Below are 16,359 nucleotides of genomic sequence, written 5' to 3' on the forward strand. Positions count from 1 at the left end.
GCAGGCCTGCTTTCTGTCCACCGCTCTCTCTCTCCTCCTTGGGTTTCAATTCCAAACATGGTTATCCTTCTAGGGCTCTATCAACGCCCACCCCTCCCTTCATGCCTTCTCCTCCAGCTGCTGGCCCCACAGTGCAGGCCGCCGGCGACAGAAACACACAGAAAAGCCACCAGAGAGACGACGGAGGACTCGGAAAGGGAGCGAGGGAGGAGGGGACGCAGAATGAGAGAAGAAGGAGAAGAAGAAGAAGAAGAAACCCACTAGAGCCGTGAGAACTTCTCCACGCTGAAGGGTTTCCCACGTCTGACGTTCTTCTGTCGGCATCAGCTGTTTGCTTTCCTCACCAACACAGCACTGCTCTGCACGGTGAGAATCGTGCTTCCATCATGAGCGAGGACAACTCCACCCTGCTGGACAGCCTGCTCTTCCCGCCTCTCTGCGCCGGCTGGAGCAACAACACGGAGGGCGCCCTCTACCACCTGGGCAACACCCTGCTGGTGCTGGGCTACATGGGCGGCAGCGGCGCCTACGGGTGCCTCTTCATCTTCGGCTTCCTGGTCCCCGCCCACGCCTGCATGGCGGCGTGGGGCTGGCTGACGGTGTGCGGCCCGGACGTCTTCGCCTGGAGCCTGCTGCTGCTGCTGGCCTGCTCGGCACAGATCTGCCACCTGCTCTGCCGGCTGCACCGGGAGGGCCTGCGCGGCGGCGGCGAGGAGCTGGCGGCGCTCTACCGGGCGGTGTACCTGCCGCTGGGCGTGCCCGTCCAGGTGTTCAAGGAGATGGCGGGCGCCTTCGAGAACAAGGTGGTGGAGCTGAAGGCGGGAGAGACGTACGCCGTGGAGGGAAAGACGCCCATCGACCAGCTCTCCTTTCTGCTGTCCGGGAGGTGTGTGTGTGTGTGTGTGTGTGTGTGTGTGTGTGTGTGTGTGTGTGTGTCACACCTACACACCTGTACTACACAAGGCAAAACCACCACACAACAATACAACACACGGGAGTATAAGTAGCAATACTTCAATATATGAGATTTTCTAGGACAAAAGACAGAAACATTATTGTTGTGTTTTCTCTCTCTTTTGGAAAGTGTAGGGAAATGGAGAGAGTCTGTTACTATAACCGTTTATATAAAAAGATTCAAGAGGCGCTGGGTTATTTACACATTATTATAATTTGTATATTATTGACATGATGTCAATATTTCACAGCTATTGTCAACACTGGTATCAAACCTCTATGTAAAAATACTTAAACCTACAAAATCAGATTATTTCTGTAGTTGGCTGTGAACGCGACATCTCACATCCTTCATCTTTGAAGTTGACATGACAACATTAGCATTAATAATGAGTTGTGTTTAAAGTCCAAATGAAAGCCCATTCGCTCTCTTTCAGCTCTGCTTTTGGCCTCCACCACCTCCTGAGGGAATATCTGTCTCTTTAGCTGCTAAATGCTCCACTGTGTTCCCCAGCTGGTCTCTCATTGAACAGTTGGTGTTTAAAGCGACCTGCTGAGGCTGGAAATGATGCTGACTGAACCAAAGCAGTGAAGTTGGGGCTGTAAAACCAAAACGAGCTGAAAGATGCTAAAACGCTGCGTGAAGCCCAAGGGGGGGGTCTGCAGAATTTGGGGAAATCCTACTGTGGGTTCATCAACTCCTGTCACATTATACATAGTCATTTAATTAAACGTTTTAAAAAGAAACATCTGTTCTGCAGAGTTGAGTATTATGGATCTATTAATCAGATGATCTTGTGTTTTGTATTTAAAGTCCTTATCCAACTAAAGCTGTCAGAACAATGAAGTGTGTGAAGTGAAAAGTAAAGTATTTTCTACTGACATGTAGAGAAGTTGAAGTAGCAGTAAATGGGAATACTCAACTAAAGTACAAGTACCTCAAAATTGCACTTTCAACCACTTTTTTGAGACACTCAACAAAAACAGAATTCTAAAAGCTTCCTAAAGTTACATGTGTTCGACAACGGCAGTATTTAACATTATAGTCTAGATGTTCATGTTACGTTGTATTATGTTTTAACTTCTTCACCAAAGTTCTTTTTAACTTGCAGGTTTTATTGTCATTGAAAGATAATGAAGTAAATTCCACCTCTCACCCGTTGTTTGTAAAAAACTGAGATTTCTATCTCGGGCTCTTTCATGCTGTTGGCAGCGTGGAACCGTCACAGGAAACGTATCCTCTTCGTCCAAACATCCTCAAAGTGGAGCTGCCTTAGATTTCACAGTCCTGGAGCCGGACACAAGAGAAATGTTGTAAACAGAGTGTTTCTGCCTGTGACTCACCGCTGTGTCGCTCTGCACAGCCGGGTAAATCATTCCTTTGTGCTTCGGAGACGCTGACCGCTCCTCTTCATCCCTTTAGATTAAATGTGGGACACGCTGCTAACAGCTCAGTGAGCACGAGCCAAATTTAAAACAACAATAAAGCAAAGAAAAAAAGCTAAAAACGATGCTCGTCCATCTTCTTATTTGTCATTTAAGGCAAACAGCTAGCTAATCGCCGCCGTTAACGTTACCCGGAACGACGTGGAAGTGTAGCACCCAACCTCCGGTTCCCCCCCAGATACGGTAGCTCACGTTAGTTAATAAATAAATAAAAATAGAAAATAAATGAAAGCTGGCGGGACCGTCCACGAGTTATGCTGCGTTCACACCAAAAGCGTTGTGAATTATTTGCGCGATGTCAATGCACAGACGCGAATAGTTGCAAAAAAGCATTGCGAAAAATTCAAGTGGTTATTCCAATGGTGGATGGCGTAAATGGTAACTGTTTTCACGGAGTTAAGCCACGGAAAAGCTGTGCCCCCTTTCCGCTGAGAAAAAGCGAAAAGGTGAATGACATGAATTTACCACATGAAGTCGAGCGAGTAAACTCGTTGCAGAAAAGCTTTTGGTGTGAACGCAGCATTAGACGTTAGTTTCCTGCATGGAGTGACGCCGCAAATTATGGTTTGCAAACGGTCCACCCTTTAATTTCTGCATGAACCAGACAACATGCGTCAACATGCATTATGTTGCTCGATGTAAATCGGATAATCGAGTGAAAATAATATGGCCTTTCATGTATATATGCTCCAAAAACTTCAGGACACTGCAGGGAATTGAACCCCATCCCAGTAAACCAGGAGTACCATTACCAGTGCTTTTGCTTTTTGAGGCCACATGGAAGGTTGTGACGCTCGCGCCTCGTTAATATGGTGAAGTGAAGCCTCTTCAGTTGCTAAATGAAGCCGAACTTTGACGTTATTCTTCTGTGTCATCATCAGCTGTCAGTTTAAAAGAACATACAAACACTATTAATTATTTATGATAATGTGTTGTTTTAACAAACACATGATCCTCTTAACATTCCTGTAAAATTTGACGAAAAACGCTTATCCAGGTATACCCAAAGTAAATTGCAAGCTGTACTTGAACTATTTGGAGTAAATGCATGGTCTTGGTATCTTTTGAAAGGTAACAATCTGAAGCTTTTTCCCTCAATAGTCAGAATCACTTTAAGTGCTGCTGACACTGAGTTATATGAGTTTGAACACACTAAAGTATAAGGTTTTTATTTCCGTCTGAACATTTCTTTGTAAATAGATGCCTGTAGATAACTATAAATGTGATTTACGGACTGGAAAACACAATGGGACCATAGCCTGAAGCCTTTTCTAGTCTAAGTAAAAAGTTGATAACAACATCACAGAAAATTAATATTTTAACCATGTTTTTCTAATGAAATGGCTAGGCGTTTTTTCATTATGAGACTGAAAATATTCCTGATATATATACTATATACCTTAAAAAGGCTTATAGTCTTGCAAACTTATAGAGGTACTATTCATATATACTACCAGTATTGCTGACACAGAGAAAATGAAGTATAAATGCATTTTTATGCTGATTCAATGACAGACTGAGGATCTATGAGCAGAAGTTTGTTCTGGTGAAGCTGAAGCCTGTTGGGATCATCCCCACCCCCTCTTGATTGGTCCCGTTTTTTAGGCAATTTCATTGGCTGTCCGAAACGCCTATCTGAGCTGTACCACGTGACAGGCTTGAGCCACGTAAGAAAATAGAGGTTGAGCCTGAACTTCAACGTAGCTTCTGGTTGGGTAATGTAGCTTGTCAGTCAGGACATGAAGCTCCTATTGGTTCAAGTGGGGTCTCCTTGGAAACGTTAGATTTCGGCGGACATGCTGATAGCGAGTTTGTAGCTGTGCGCTGTGCAAAGGTACTTTTTTTCCGTTTTTCGTTCATAACTTCCAGCTGCAATGAAATGATGCAACGCCAGTTGGTGGATATTTATAGATGTAATCACGTGTTTTGGACTAAATCTTTTATGGGATTTATTTTTATTGGACCTTTACAACGTAACAACGGCGTTTTTGTTGGAATATTATGGATTTATTGATCAATATGAGGCGTCATCGGTGAGTTTTCTTGATTTTCAAATCTCTTGTTTGTTTGTTGTTGTCTGACAAAAGTATTGATTGTAGCTGCTGTAGTGGTCTGATCTTGAAACGGAGTGGACAGCTGGAATCACAAGAATCGTAGGTTTCCAGAAACATATGGCACTCGTACCGAACTATAAATAGATGTACAGTGTACAATGGAATGTACAGTGTACAGTTGAAAAGGACGCCCGCGTGACAGCAGAACCTCTCTATGTTGTGGATTGTGTGACAGCCTGGACAAACCTGTCTGGCGGGCCGTGGATAAGAACAGCTTCTTATTCTGCAGCTTGATACTTCTGTCAGGTCCAGAACCAAACCGATGCTTAATGTTTGAGCATGATACTGGTACCAATAGCTGAGAGTTTGATCTTTTGTTTCCATTGGAATCAGAATCAATAAAATACACAACTCTGAAAAACATAAAATACTGGACCGTTGTTGTTAGCTCCGTTAGCTGCGTTAGCTGCTCGCCTTTGGCTCGGCCTTCACCGTGTTGAGAGCCGTGTGTGGAGGCAATAGTACGTTGACCAGATTTTATAACAGTCCAACATGCATTATTCTAAAAACAAAAGGCCATTGTGATTAACGAGTCCTTGCACTTTAAGTATATTTTGATGCTAATACCTTTGTACTTTTACATTTAAAATCATGCGTTTAACTTTTACTAAAACACCAAAGTAGCACTAGTTAATGGGGCCTTGTAATTAGAATTTTAATGAAGCGTCATTGTTTCATCGTTTGTAAATATCTACCCTACATGCAGCTGCTGTAACAAAGAGCGAGAATAGTTTTAACAGAATAATTTCCATTTCTTTCAGTAGATGTCAGGTGATTGACATGAAGCAGCTCTGATTCAACTTACACTGAAACGAGGATAAAACAGAAACTTTAGACGTAATCCAAGGAAGGATCCATGTCTAGTGTGCTGGATTATCTCACCCTGCGGAAGTTATTCTCTTTTAAAATAAAGCTTCCTTCTGAGGGAGGAATGTCCCGATTAAACTGTGACCAGAAAGAATCCTGGCAGAAGAAGAAGAAATGTGGTATTTTCAATTCATCTGGAAGGTGTTTCTTGTGTGCACCAGCGGTGGTAAAAGTAGTTCAATCAGGAAGACATTGTTTAGAGTTTCACAATCATTTATTAAAGTTGCATATCCTTTGAATAGTGTAAAGTCTTTTGGACTCCATCCTGAATTAAGAGAAGCAAGGGGTATTGATGCTGAGGTCTGAATCCCTCAGAATCCCCCTTGGAGTCCAGACACTGGTGGAGGTGTCTGGGTGGAGGAGGTGGAGGAGGAGGGTGGAGGAAGGGTTGCATCTGTTTGAGCTGAAATGACAACTGACAGCAGCAGACAGAAGAACCTATTTAAAAGTGTGACAACAGCGATGTGATTGGCTTAAGGAAACTGCTGCAGAATCTGATTGGTTCATGTAAAGTACACGCCCCCCAATCAGCTGATGGAGTAATCACTGGGAGAATTAGAGACCGAGATTATGAATGAAAAGGAGTGTAAAGAGAGTGTCTTCCTGACTGAACTTCCGCTTCAGCTTCATAAATACCATTGTCTAAACATACTCCTTTAAATGTAAAAGTCTGAATTCTGAATGTCACAAAAGCAGAGAAGTATTATTATCAAAATGGGCTTAAAGTATTAAAGTAAAATAAAACAATTTATATTTTCATTAGATTTTTATTGTAATTTCTTTCTATACAAGAGATGGTAAATAAGCTGGTTTTACAGTTATCAAATTCTTTCTGTATGTTTTCTGGTGTCACAGAATTTAGCAAAAATCGGCACATATTTCTTTGATGACTGTAAAACTTTTTTAACCATCATCCATGAGAACATTGTTGATCCCATCGCTGAACCCTGACCCTTCAGCGGGCAGGTGGGTTTTAAGACTTTCAGTAACTCGATAGTCTTCAGATTGTCCACAGCTGCACTGGCAAGGATATTCATGGTAACATTTACTCAAAGTGACCTCCAGCTCTCATTATCACTCCCTAATCCCCGCCTCTCCTTTTAAACATCGTGTCATTCTCTCTCTCTTGTAGGATCAATGTGTCTTTGGAGGGCCAGTTTCTGCATTACATCCACCGCCACCAGTTCCTCGACTCTCCAGAGTGGGAGTCTCTCAGACCGAACGAGGAGGGAAAGTTCCAGGTACGAGCGGTTTCCTGTCAGTGTGGCCGTGAACCGTTAACCTAACCAGAGAAAACCGAGACTTGCACGTTAAGTTTCTCTTTTACCTGACAGATGAGCTGAAGGACGTTCACGGCTCCGTGTCCTGGGCTGAGCAGAGATTTCTGCTATTTTGACCAACTAGGCGCACCAAAAGAAATATGGCTGTAACCAGCGATTATTGTCTGTATCAAACAACCTGCCGATTATTTTTCTGGTTTCACCGATTCATCATTTTGTTTATAAAATGTCAGCAAATATGGATGGTCTGATGATGTATTCAGACCAACAGTGTAAAACAATATAAATATCTTTTGGTTTTAAGCTGTTGGTCTGATAAAATTAATAAATACAAAATTCTGTACTTTAATACATCATCTTACATCAAAAGTATCAATGAATGTTCAATTATAAAAGTAGTCGCAGATATTTTTTCTACAATTGACTTGATTGACTAATTGTTCACCTGGAGTAAACCTAAAAAATAAATTGAAATTAAATCAAGAATGGTTATTAAGAAGGGTCCAGATATAACCACGATCCATGTGAAGAGAGAACGAAATGAACAGGGAAAACCGGATCACCCGGAGGATCCCCTGTACAGATTCGTTCTTTGCGATTTAATAAGGAATAAACCGGCTCACCCGGAGTAAACCTTAAATTAAGAACGGTTATTAAGAAGGGTTTAGATATAACCATGATCCCTGTAAACCTAGGAGAGAAAGAAATGAACAGGGAAAACCGGATCACCCGGAGGACCCCATGTCCAGATTAGTTCTTTGCGATTGAATAAGAAATAAACCAGATCACCCGGAGTAAACCTTTAAAAATAAATGGAATTTAAATTAAGAATGGTTATCAAGTAGGGTCCAGATATAACCAGGATCCTTGTAAACCTAGGAGAGAAAGAAATGAACAGGGAAAACCGGATCACCCGTAGGACCCCATGTCCAGATTAGTTCTTTGCGATTGAATAAGAAATAAACCAGATCACCCGGAGTAAACCTTTAAAAATGAATGGAAATTAAATTAAGAACTGTTATTAAGAAGGGTTTAGATATAACCATGATCCCTGTAAACCTAGGAGAGAAAGAAATGAACAGGGAAAACCGGATCACCCGGAGGATCCCCTGTCAAGATTCGTTACTCCTGTAGGCCAGCGGTTCCCAAACTTTTTAGGCCACGCACCCCCTTCTACATCCCGACCGAGTTCACGCACCCCCAAACCCCCACACCTTAAAAAAAAAACGCAACAGAGCCTATTTATAGCCGCATAAAATCGGATCAATGCGAGAACTGTTTGCTCGCGCGTGGCGTTTGTTACAAGATTCTGCTGTATAAATTTCAGTTACACAAGGCGTCACTTTTAAAGAGCAATAAGGATGGCGAGGACACACGCACAGGCTCAGAGGCAGATTGCATTTCACATTTATTTACTTAAACACAGTAAGCCACGTAAAGAACAAAGAGTGGCACATGATAGGCTCAGAAACAGATATAAATAAAAAAGGAGGCTCCAGGGTTGCGCGCACCACACTTTGGGAATAGACCCAACACATGAATGAGACTGCAATTGTTTTTGGCTGTTTTATAACTCTTCCAATTTTGATCTAAAAAATGTAAGGGGCTTCTGACTTGCACTGGCATGCTTGGTGTTCAGGTGGCGGCGCAAATAAGAGGCTTCAGACAGCTGTTAGCCAGAACCTCACTGCACAACACGCACTGTGGCTTCGGGCAATCTGCATTGCCAATCCAAGTGAAGCCCAGACCCAGAGAATTATCATCATATTTCCTCTTTTTTTTCCCAGTCTGATGCTCACTCTCGTCTCCTCTTTCTTCACCTTGACTCCGCGATGGGCCTCTGTGCTCCCGGTCCGTCTCCTCTTTCTCCGACTCCCGGTCGATTTCTTCTCCCGGTCTCTCCCCAACGCACCTCTCCGTTTCTCTCCCTCCGGTTCCTCCCTCTCTCTCTGTCCCTCTCCTCTTTTATTACTGATAGCTTCAGATGTCCCACCTGACAGCTTCCCCGATTTCAGCCAGTTTAACATATTTTCATGGATGTTGCTGAATGAATGAAATGACGTTAGGCGCACAAGCTAGGCTAGCTAGTGTGTACGTAAAAGACAGTCTGGCGGCCGGACAGGAAGTGCATCTATTTTTTAAAATGTACGTTTTTAATTTTAAATCTTACAAAGGGAATTTTTATAATTAAAAAATCCTACTTAATTTTTTTTTAATTATGTTTAATATTCATTATTACACCATTAGACCACCATTAATGTTTCCTGCGCGCACCACACTTTGGGAATCCCTGCTCTAGGGAGTTGACTTGTTCTCGGAGGACGCCGTTTTGTGCACGACTGGTTTCTCCCTCAACCCTCACCGCCTCAGTCTTCTCCCGTAGAGCCCTTTCCCGGTCCGCTTTTTTAGTAAGCGCCTTGAGTTCTTTGCGAAGGTCAGCGTTCTGCACCTTGATGGCGTTCGTCTCCACTCTCAGGGAGTTGTAGACGGCGGTCAGCGCTCGCTCACCCTGGAGGGAGTTGCTCAGTGCATCGACATTCTGCTGAAGACTGGCTTGGTCTCCGCTCAGGGCAGTGACCTCTGACTGCATTGCATTGTTTTTGGCCTCATATCTCTGTTCTTGAAGGACCTTGTTCTCCAAGCTCCGGTGTTTTTTTTGCAGAGTGTTATTATCCTCGGTGAGAACTTTCTTCTCGGTCTTCAGGGCTTTGTAATTGACCTTAAATCCGTCCAGAACTGCCAACCTGTTGTTAAAAACCTCGATTTTTCCTCTCCAATCGTTGTTCTGGAGCGTCAAGTTATCAGTCTGCATCTTCAGGTCGTCATATTTTGTTCTCCAATCTTCTTCATCTTGAAGCTTCTTGAAGGACTCGGCGTGAGATTTAACCAGGGCTGCGTTTTCTGCCACCAGGCTTTTCTCCCCCGCTTCGAGTTTAAGCATACTAGTCTTGAAATGTTTTTTGATCATAACCTTTGATCATTCCTGGACGCCCCGGATTTGCTGTTTCAAGCCTTGGTTCTCCTTCTTCAAATCGTCCATGCGGTTGAGTATGTCCTTGCACACTTCAGTCCACATCATCACCTTCTCATGCTATTGGTTTGCAAGCTGGAGTTCCTGCTTCAGCTCTTTATTTTGACAGATTAGGTCTTTAACTAAACCTTCCAGTCCCTCATGTCCTTCCTGCAAAGCTTCCTCAAACCTGACCTGGTCGCGTGTCTCGTCAATTTCACGTCGCAATGCGTCGTTTTTCTGGACGATCACCTCCTTGTCAGCTGTCACACAGTTGCATGACTCAACCAAGGCTCTGACGTGATCCTCTGCGTCCTTGAGCTGCAGGAGTTCCTTTTGCAGCTCGTTGTTTTGACCGCTTACGATTTGGTTCAAAGCTGCTTCGCCCTGCAGCTTTGTGTGCAACTCCTGTATCTCACGTTGCAGAGCATCGTTCTCCTGGCTAACGGCCTCTTGCCGAGCTTTTTTGACAAGATAGGATTTCTTTAACGCTTCGGCAAGTTGTTCCTCTAGGAACAGACTTTCTCTTTCGTACTCGGCGTTCTCTCGTCTTGTGAGCTCGTAGGCTGCCTCCGCCTTTTTAAAGCTCTTCAGCTGCATCTGCTGTTCCTGCAGTTCTCCTACAAGATGTTGCATGCGATGAGTCAAGTTGTTGACCTTTTCAATTAGCATCCCCACCTTTCTATTAAGGTATTCAGGTAATTGTCCTGGTTCCTCACTGGAATGTGAATCAATCATGATGGAGTCTTCAGACATTTTTCCTGATAAAGTTGAAAGTCTTCGGTTTCTCAGCGATAAAGAACTAAAGTGTGTCTCCAGGGTTTCAAAAGAGAATTCCTGATAGAGTTGAAAGTCCTCGGTTACTCAGAGATGAAGAACTAACGTGTCTCCAGGGTTTAAAAAGAGTCTCTTTATTGTATTCAAAGATCAAAGCCTCTTGACTTACAGTGACGTCACAAGCTTAACACAGTAGCGCGTGCGTGCCTCCTCAGCACAACTCGTAATTTGCTGATTTTTATTTTAATTTTTTTTAATTTCTGCTGTCACGCGGGCGTCCTTTTCAACTATACACTGTACATTCCATTGTACACTGTACATCTATTTATAGTTTATGGTACGAGTGCCATATGTTTCTGGAAACCTACGATTCTTGTGATTCCAGCTGTCCACTTCAAGATCAGACCACCACAGCAGCTACAATCAATACTTTTGTCAGACAACAACAAACAAACAAGCGATTTGAAAATCAAGACAACTCACGATGACGCCTCATATTGATTCATAAATCCATAATATTCCAACAAAAACGGCGTTGTTACGTCGTAAAGGTCCAATAAAAATAAATCCGATTAAAAGATTTAGTCCAAAACACGTGATTACATCCATAAATATTCGCCAACTGGTGTTGCATCATTTCATTCCAGCTGGAAGTTATGAACGAAAAACGGAAAAAAAAGCACCTTTGCACAGCGCACAGCTACAAACTCGCTATCAGCATGTCCGCCGAAATCTAACGTTTCCAAGGAGACCCCACTTGAACCAATAGGAGCTTCATGTCCTGACTGACAAGCTACATTACCCAACCAGAAGCCACGTTGAAGTTCAGGCTCAACCTCTGTCTCCTTACGTGGCTCAATCCTGTCACGTGGTACAGCTCAGATGACGGGCGTTTCGGACAGCCAATGAAATTCCCTAAGCAATGATAGGCAGGAAGAGGGGGGGCAAATAATCCCAACAGCCTTCAATTTGATGAGAAGAGACAGCTGCTGTAGAGCTTCAGTCTGAAGTGTAAATTGGCATAAAAATGCATTTATACTTCATTTTCTCTGTGTCAGCAATACTGGTAGTATATATGAATAGTACCTATATAAGTTTGCAAGACTATAAGCCTTTTTAAGGTATATAGTATATATATCAGGAATATTTTCAGTCTCAAAATGAAAAAACGTCTAGACATTTCATTAGAAAAACATGTGTAAAATATAAATTTTCTGTGATGTTGTTATCAACTTTTTACTTAGACTAGAAAAGGCTTCAGGCTATGGTCCCATTGTGTTTTCCAGTCCATAAGTCCCATTTATAGTCATCTACAGGCATCTATTTACAAATAAATGTTCAGACGGAAATAAAAACCTTATACTTTAGTGTGTTCAAACTCATATAACTCAATGTCAGCAGCACTTAAAGTGATTCTGACTATTGGAGGAAAAAAGCTTCAGATTGTTACCTTTCAAAAGAGACCAAGACCATGCATTTACTCCAAATAGTTCAAGTACAGCTTGCAATTTACTTTGGGTATACCTGGATTGGCGTTTTTCGTCAAATTTTACAGGAATGTTAAGAGGTTAATAATCGATCCTTAAGATTTATGTTTACCAATGCCATACTTCATACTTGTTTGGCTGAAACTACGTTGTTTATATATTTGCATACAATGCCCGTGAAACTAAAATGGCGCATACTTTGAACAAGATACCCAGACATGTTATGTACGACATTGTGTTGTTATTGTGTTGTTGCGACATCTTAACAATGTAATCAGATCACCAGCAAAGAGCTCCTGGGGACTTTTAAGTGCATCCCGTGAAGACCTTACATGAGAGGAAGGGAGCAGAAATACATGGCATTGAAACAATGATTTTATTGTTGGCCTCACAGGAATATCATCATTCTGTGAAGTTGCCAGAACTTTTGTCTAAACTTGGAAACCTTAGTTAAGTCAAAAGTTTAGGAAACTTAAAAGTGTAAAGAAAACTGTGTTTAAGAAGAAATTTCATGTTATATATGTATAATATAATATGTGTGAATAGACGGCAGAGCAGGAGCTTCTTACTGAAATCTGAGTGGAAAAAAAACAAACTCCTGGCGTCATAATTTAAAGTTGCAGAACGTCTGTGTGCAGACATGAACATGTGTGGAAATTAAATTGTACATATTTTTTTCTAATTCCTTTTAACTGAATGAAATTAACTAGTTTTAAACCAGTGCAGTGTATTTTAAGATGAATAAAAAAGAGGTAGGACTCAACATATTAAAATCTGAAATAAACTAGATTAAGACCTGTAACATTTACACGAAGGCAGATTTTTGTTATTTTCTTTAATCCAGACAAAAAAAACAAAGTCCGTTTAAATGTATTTAAAGGTTTTTTTTTATTCACAGTTTCTTCTTCATGGCTAGCAAACATGAAGGAACCCTCCAACAGCTGGTCTGTCCTACAGGTGTCAGAAAGCGGTTTCCCTCTGCTTCCAGTCTTTATGCTAAGCTAAGCTAACAACCTTCCCCTCCTCCTCCCCCAGGTGACCCTGACCGCAGAGGAAGACTCCCGCTACGTTTCTTGGCGTCGCCGGCGTCTGTATTCGGCGATTTCGAAGGACCGCTACGTCGCCCGCGTCTTCTCCGTCATGCTGGGCTACGACATCGCGGAGAAGCTCTACAACCTCAACAACAAGCTCTACCTGAAAAGCGGCGTGCTGCTGGACATCCGCCTGCCCAGCCTGTACCACGTGCTGGCGCCCTCCTCGCTGGGCAGCGAGGGCGGCAGCGGCAGCGACGGCGACGGCAGCATTGGCAAGGAGCTCCTGCAGGGAGAGGACCCGGCGCCGGCCTACCAGATGTCCGATCCGGCCCGGTTTCAGCCCCACCTGCAGGGGCCGAGCAACGGAGCCCAGGAGCCCCGGCGTGAGCGCAATCGGCACCCCTGGGCGTCGGACCCCGATCTGCCCACCGGTGAGGACTCCACCAGCCTGGTCCTGGAGGACTTTGCTGATGTGGCGGGCTCCTTAACGGATTATGGCAGCGAGAGTTATTTGAGGTAGAGGGGCACGGTGCTGCAGCTAACACACGGGGTCACCTTGAGCGCCGTAAGTACCTCACCTGGGCGGGGGAGAGGGGATTGTACAATTCCTACTAACCCGGCTTCATACGAGACACGACGGCAAACGCATTTATTCAAGGCATTTTTAACGTAATTATTTCACTACCTTTTCTTAAACCTAACTAACTATTTCACAACCTTTTATTGAACCCGACTAAATATTTGCTGCTCTTTACCTAAACCTAACTAAGTATTTTACGATTTTTTTCTTAAACCGAATTAAGTATTTTATAATCTTTTCCTAAACCTAACTAAGTATTTCGCGATCTTTTCCTAAACCTAACTAAGTATTTCACAATCTTGTATTAAACCCAACTAAGTATTTTACGATCTTTTCCTCAACCTACGTATTTTACGATCTTTTCCTAAGTATCTTACAATCGTTTCCTCAACCTACGTATTTCCCGATCTTTTCCGAAACCTAAGTATCTTACGATCTTTTCTTAAACCTACGTATTATACGATCTTTTCCTAAACCTAAGTATCTTATGATCTTTTCCTATACCTACGTATCTTACGATCTTTTCCTCAACCTAAGTATCTTACGATCTTTTCCTCAACCTACGTATCTTACGATCTTTTCCTCAACCTACGTATTTTACGATCTTTTCCTCAACCTAAGTATCTTACGATCTTTTCCTCAATCTACGTATTTTACAATCTTTTATTAAGCCTAACTAAGTATTTCCCGATCTTTTCCTAAACCTAAGTATTTCCGATCTTTTCCTCAACCTAAGTATCTTACGATCTTTTCTTAAACCTACGTATCTTACGATCTTTTCCTCAACCTACGTATTTTACGATCTTTTCCTAAACCTACGTATTTTACAATCTTTTATTAAGCCTAACTAAGTATTTCCCGATCTTTTCCTAAACCTAAGTATTTCCCGATCTTTTCCTCAACCTAAGTATCTTACAATCTTTTCTTAAACCTACGTATTTTACGATCTTTTCCTAAACCTAAGTATCTTACGATCTTTTCCTCAACCTAAGTATCTTACGATCTTTTCCTAAACCTCTCTAAGTGGTTTCCTGTGAAGATAGAAGTTTTAATGCAGAAATCGACTCTTGTTGCTGGACTTTCGTGAGATATCCTTCAAACCGTTGTGAGGACACGTTGCGTTGGGGCCGTTTGTTTAATTCTTTGTGTTGCGGAGAAACTCGTCATGATGATGATGATGATGATGATGATGATTCCTATCCGAAGCTTCGATGTCGACCCCGCAGGAAGTGACAGTGACGTCGCTCCAGCGCCTCGATTCCAGCGCGGCAGAGCGCCGCTGGCTCCCACCGACACGCCCAAACTGTAGAACGTTCCCTCTGGAGAACCCGACATCTTCTCAGCACGAACGTGTCACGACGCCGTCTCCTCCTCGCTCTTCGTCCCTGTCCGTCGCCTCGCTTCGCATCATCGGTCCTGAGCATAAAGAAGGACTTTGGTCTGGTCCAGATCTGAAGTGTCTCAGGAAGCGAGGCCATGGAGACATCGGGACCCGACGCATTTATTCAGTTAAAATTAGACTTCTAGATACTTTAGTGATCACGGCATTTACAAAAATCTATAATTTAACCAATAAAGTGTTTTTCACTGTGATTCTGCAGCTGCTGTTGGAAACAAACATCTGTCCGATCAAAGATGGACGCTTGCAGATAATCTGTAGCCAACGTTTAATTCATTAAATACAATCTGAATTAAGGTCTACTTAAGAGAAGACCTTAAATATTATTATTTCATGTCATAAAAATGGACTCAGTGATACAGGAAACCAATGATATTGGTTTTCATCTCATTTATATTTTATGTTGAAAGTTGTATGATTTGGATTTCACGTTTTCCCCACACATAAGAGTATTGATAAAACGATAATGTACTTCACATTTTCTGGATCTGACTGATTGAATGACTGCATTATACATAACATATTTAGCTTTGCATATTTCTCGAGGTTTTTCCAGACACTTATGAACAGTTTAGATTTTCTGCATTTCACATTCATATTTATTTGTATTTACCTGAACACACCATGACTTGATGCCACCTGGAGGTCGACTGGTACTTCTTCTTTGCCGACATATTTGATGACATATAGAACTTGTTTTTTAAAAATGTTTGTAACTAATTGAGTATTTCATACCAACGTGAACTGAGAATTGCATTATTCGTCCTGTTATTGACTTTCAGAATACAGAGAAGGGACTAAAGTGAGGAGGTGTTTTCACAGGGCCAAGATTTCTCCATAAAGATCTTTGTGTGCAGTGAAATGTTGTTTGTTTTCTGTTACTTTCTACTTCCTGTTACATTCTACTTCCTGTCCGGCCTCAACACTGAGTTCATAGAGTCATGATGCGTCTCCTCTTCAGCTCATATTTGATTGCAGAAAAAAAATCCCCAAAAGATTCTTCCAGTGACGGTTACAGAGTTAGAGAGGAAGTCACCAGGAGCTTTCATGTTGTGTTGGTTCTGGCGCCCCCTGTGGACTACAGTGGTAGTGTCTCTGAGCACCAGGGTCCCTTTAGAAAACCTCATTCTACTGCAGTAGGTCTGACAGTCTGGTCCTCTCAGTCCTGGTTCTGGGTCTCCTCGCTCCAGCGGGTCCAGCAACACGTCCTGGGTCTCCAGTGTGTGGTCGGCTCCCAGAGAGGAGGAGGAGGAGGAGGAAGAGGAGGAGGAGACGCTGCTGCTGCCGTCGTGAGCTGAGCTCTCCTCATCCCTCAGGAGCTCCGACTGCAGGTGAAGTTGGATCTGGGTCGAGTCCACGATGGACTGGTCTCTGCTGGAGTCTGAGCTGAAGGAGGTTCTGGTGAACCTGC

At 42.8% G+C, this 16,359-nt stretch overlaps 1 protein-coding gene across 2 annotated transcripts; it reads left to right on the forward strand.

Annotated features, from left to right (window-relative positions):
• The first annotated feature begins 175 nt into the window (after window positions 1–175).
• On the forward strand, window positions 176–16,043 carry popdc2 (popeye domain cAMP effector 2). Of its 2 annotated transcripts, none has more exons than XM_079222953.1 (4): window positions 176–886; window positions 6,514–6,622; window positions 12,971–13,534; window positions 14,756–16,043. In XM_079222953.1, the coding sequence occupies exons 1-3, from the start codon at window positions 387–389 to the stop codon at window positions 13,487–13,489; spliced, it is 1,128 nt and encodes a 375-aa protein (XP_079079079.1). In that variant the 5' UTR covers window positions 176–386; the 3' UTR covers window positions 13,490–13,534; window positions 14,756–16,043. The 2 variants fall into 2 exon arrangements, with proteins under 2 accessions (XP_079079079.1, XP_079079078.1); XM_079222952.1 differs by having other exon boundaries at window positions 14,776–16,043.
• Window positions 16,044–16,359: the final 316 nt, after the last annotated feature.

The sequence above is a fragment of the Taurulus bubalis genome (assembly GCF_910589615.1).
Source record: "Taurulus bubalis genome assembly, chromosome: 1".
In the NCBI taxonomy this organism is placed as follows: Eukaryota; Metazoa; Chordata; class Actinopteri; order Perciformes; family Cottidae; genus Taurulus; species Taurulus bubalis.

Coding starts and splice junctions, on each gene's coding strand:
- popdc2 (XM_079222953.1), top strand. CDS start 387: ATGAGCGAGGACAACTCCACCCTGCTGGACAGCCTGCTCTTCCCGCCT. Junction 887..6,513: donor TCCTTTCTGCTGTCCGGGAG/GTGTGTGTGTGT, acceptor TCTCTCTTGTAG/GATCAATGTGTCTTTGGAGG. Junction 6,623..12,970: donor ACGAGGAGGGAAAGTTCCAG/GTACGAGCGGTT, acceptor CTCCTCCCCCAG/GTGACCCTGACCGCAGAGGA.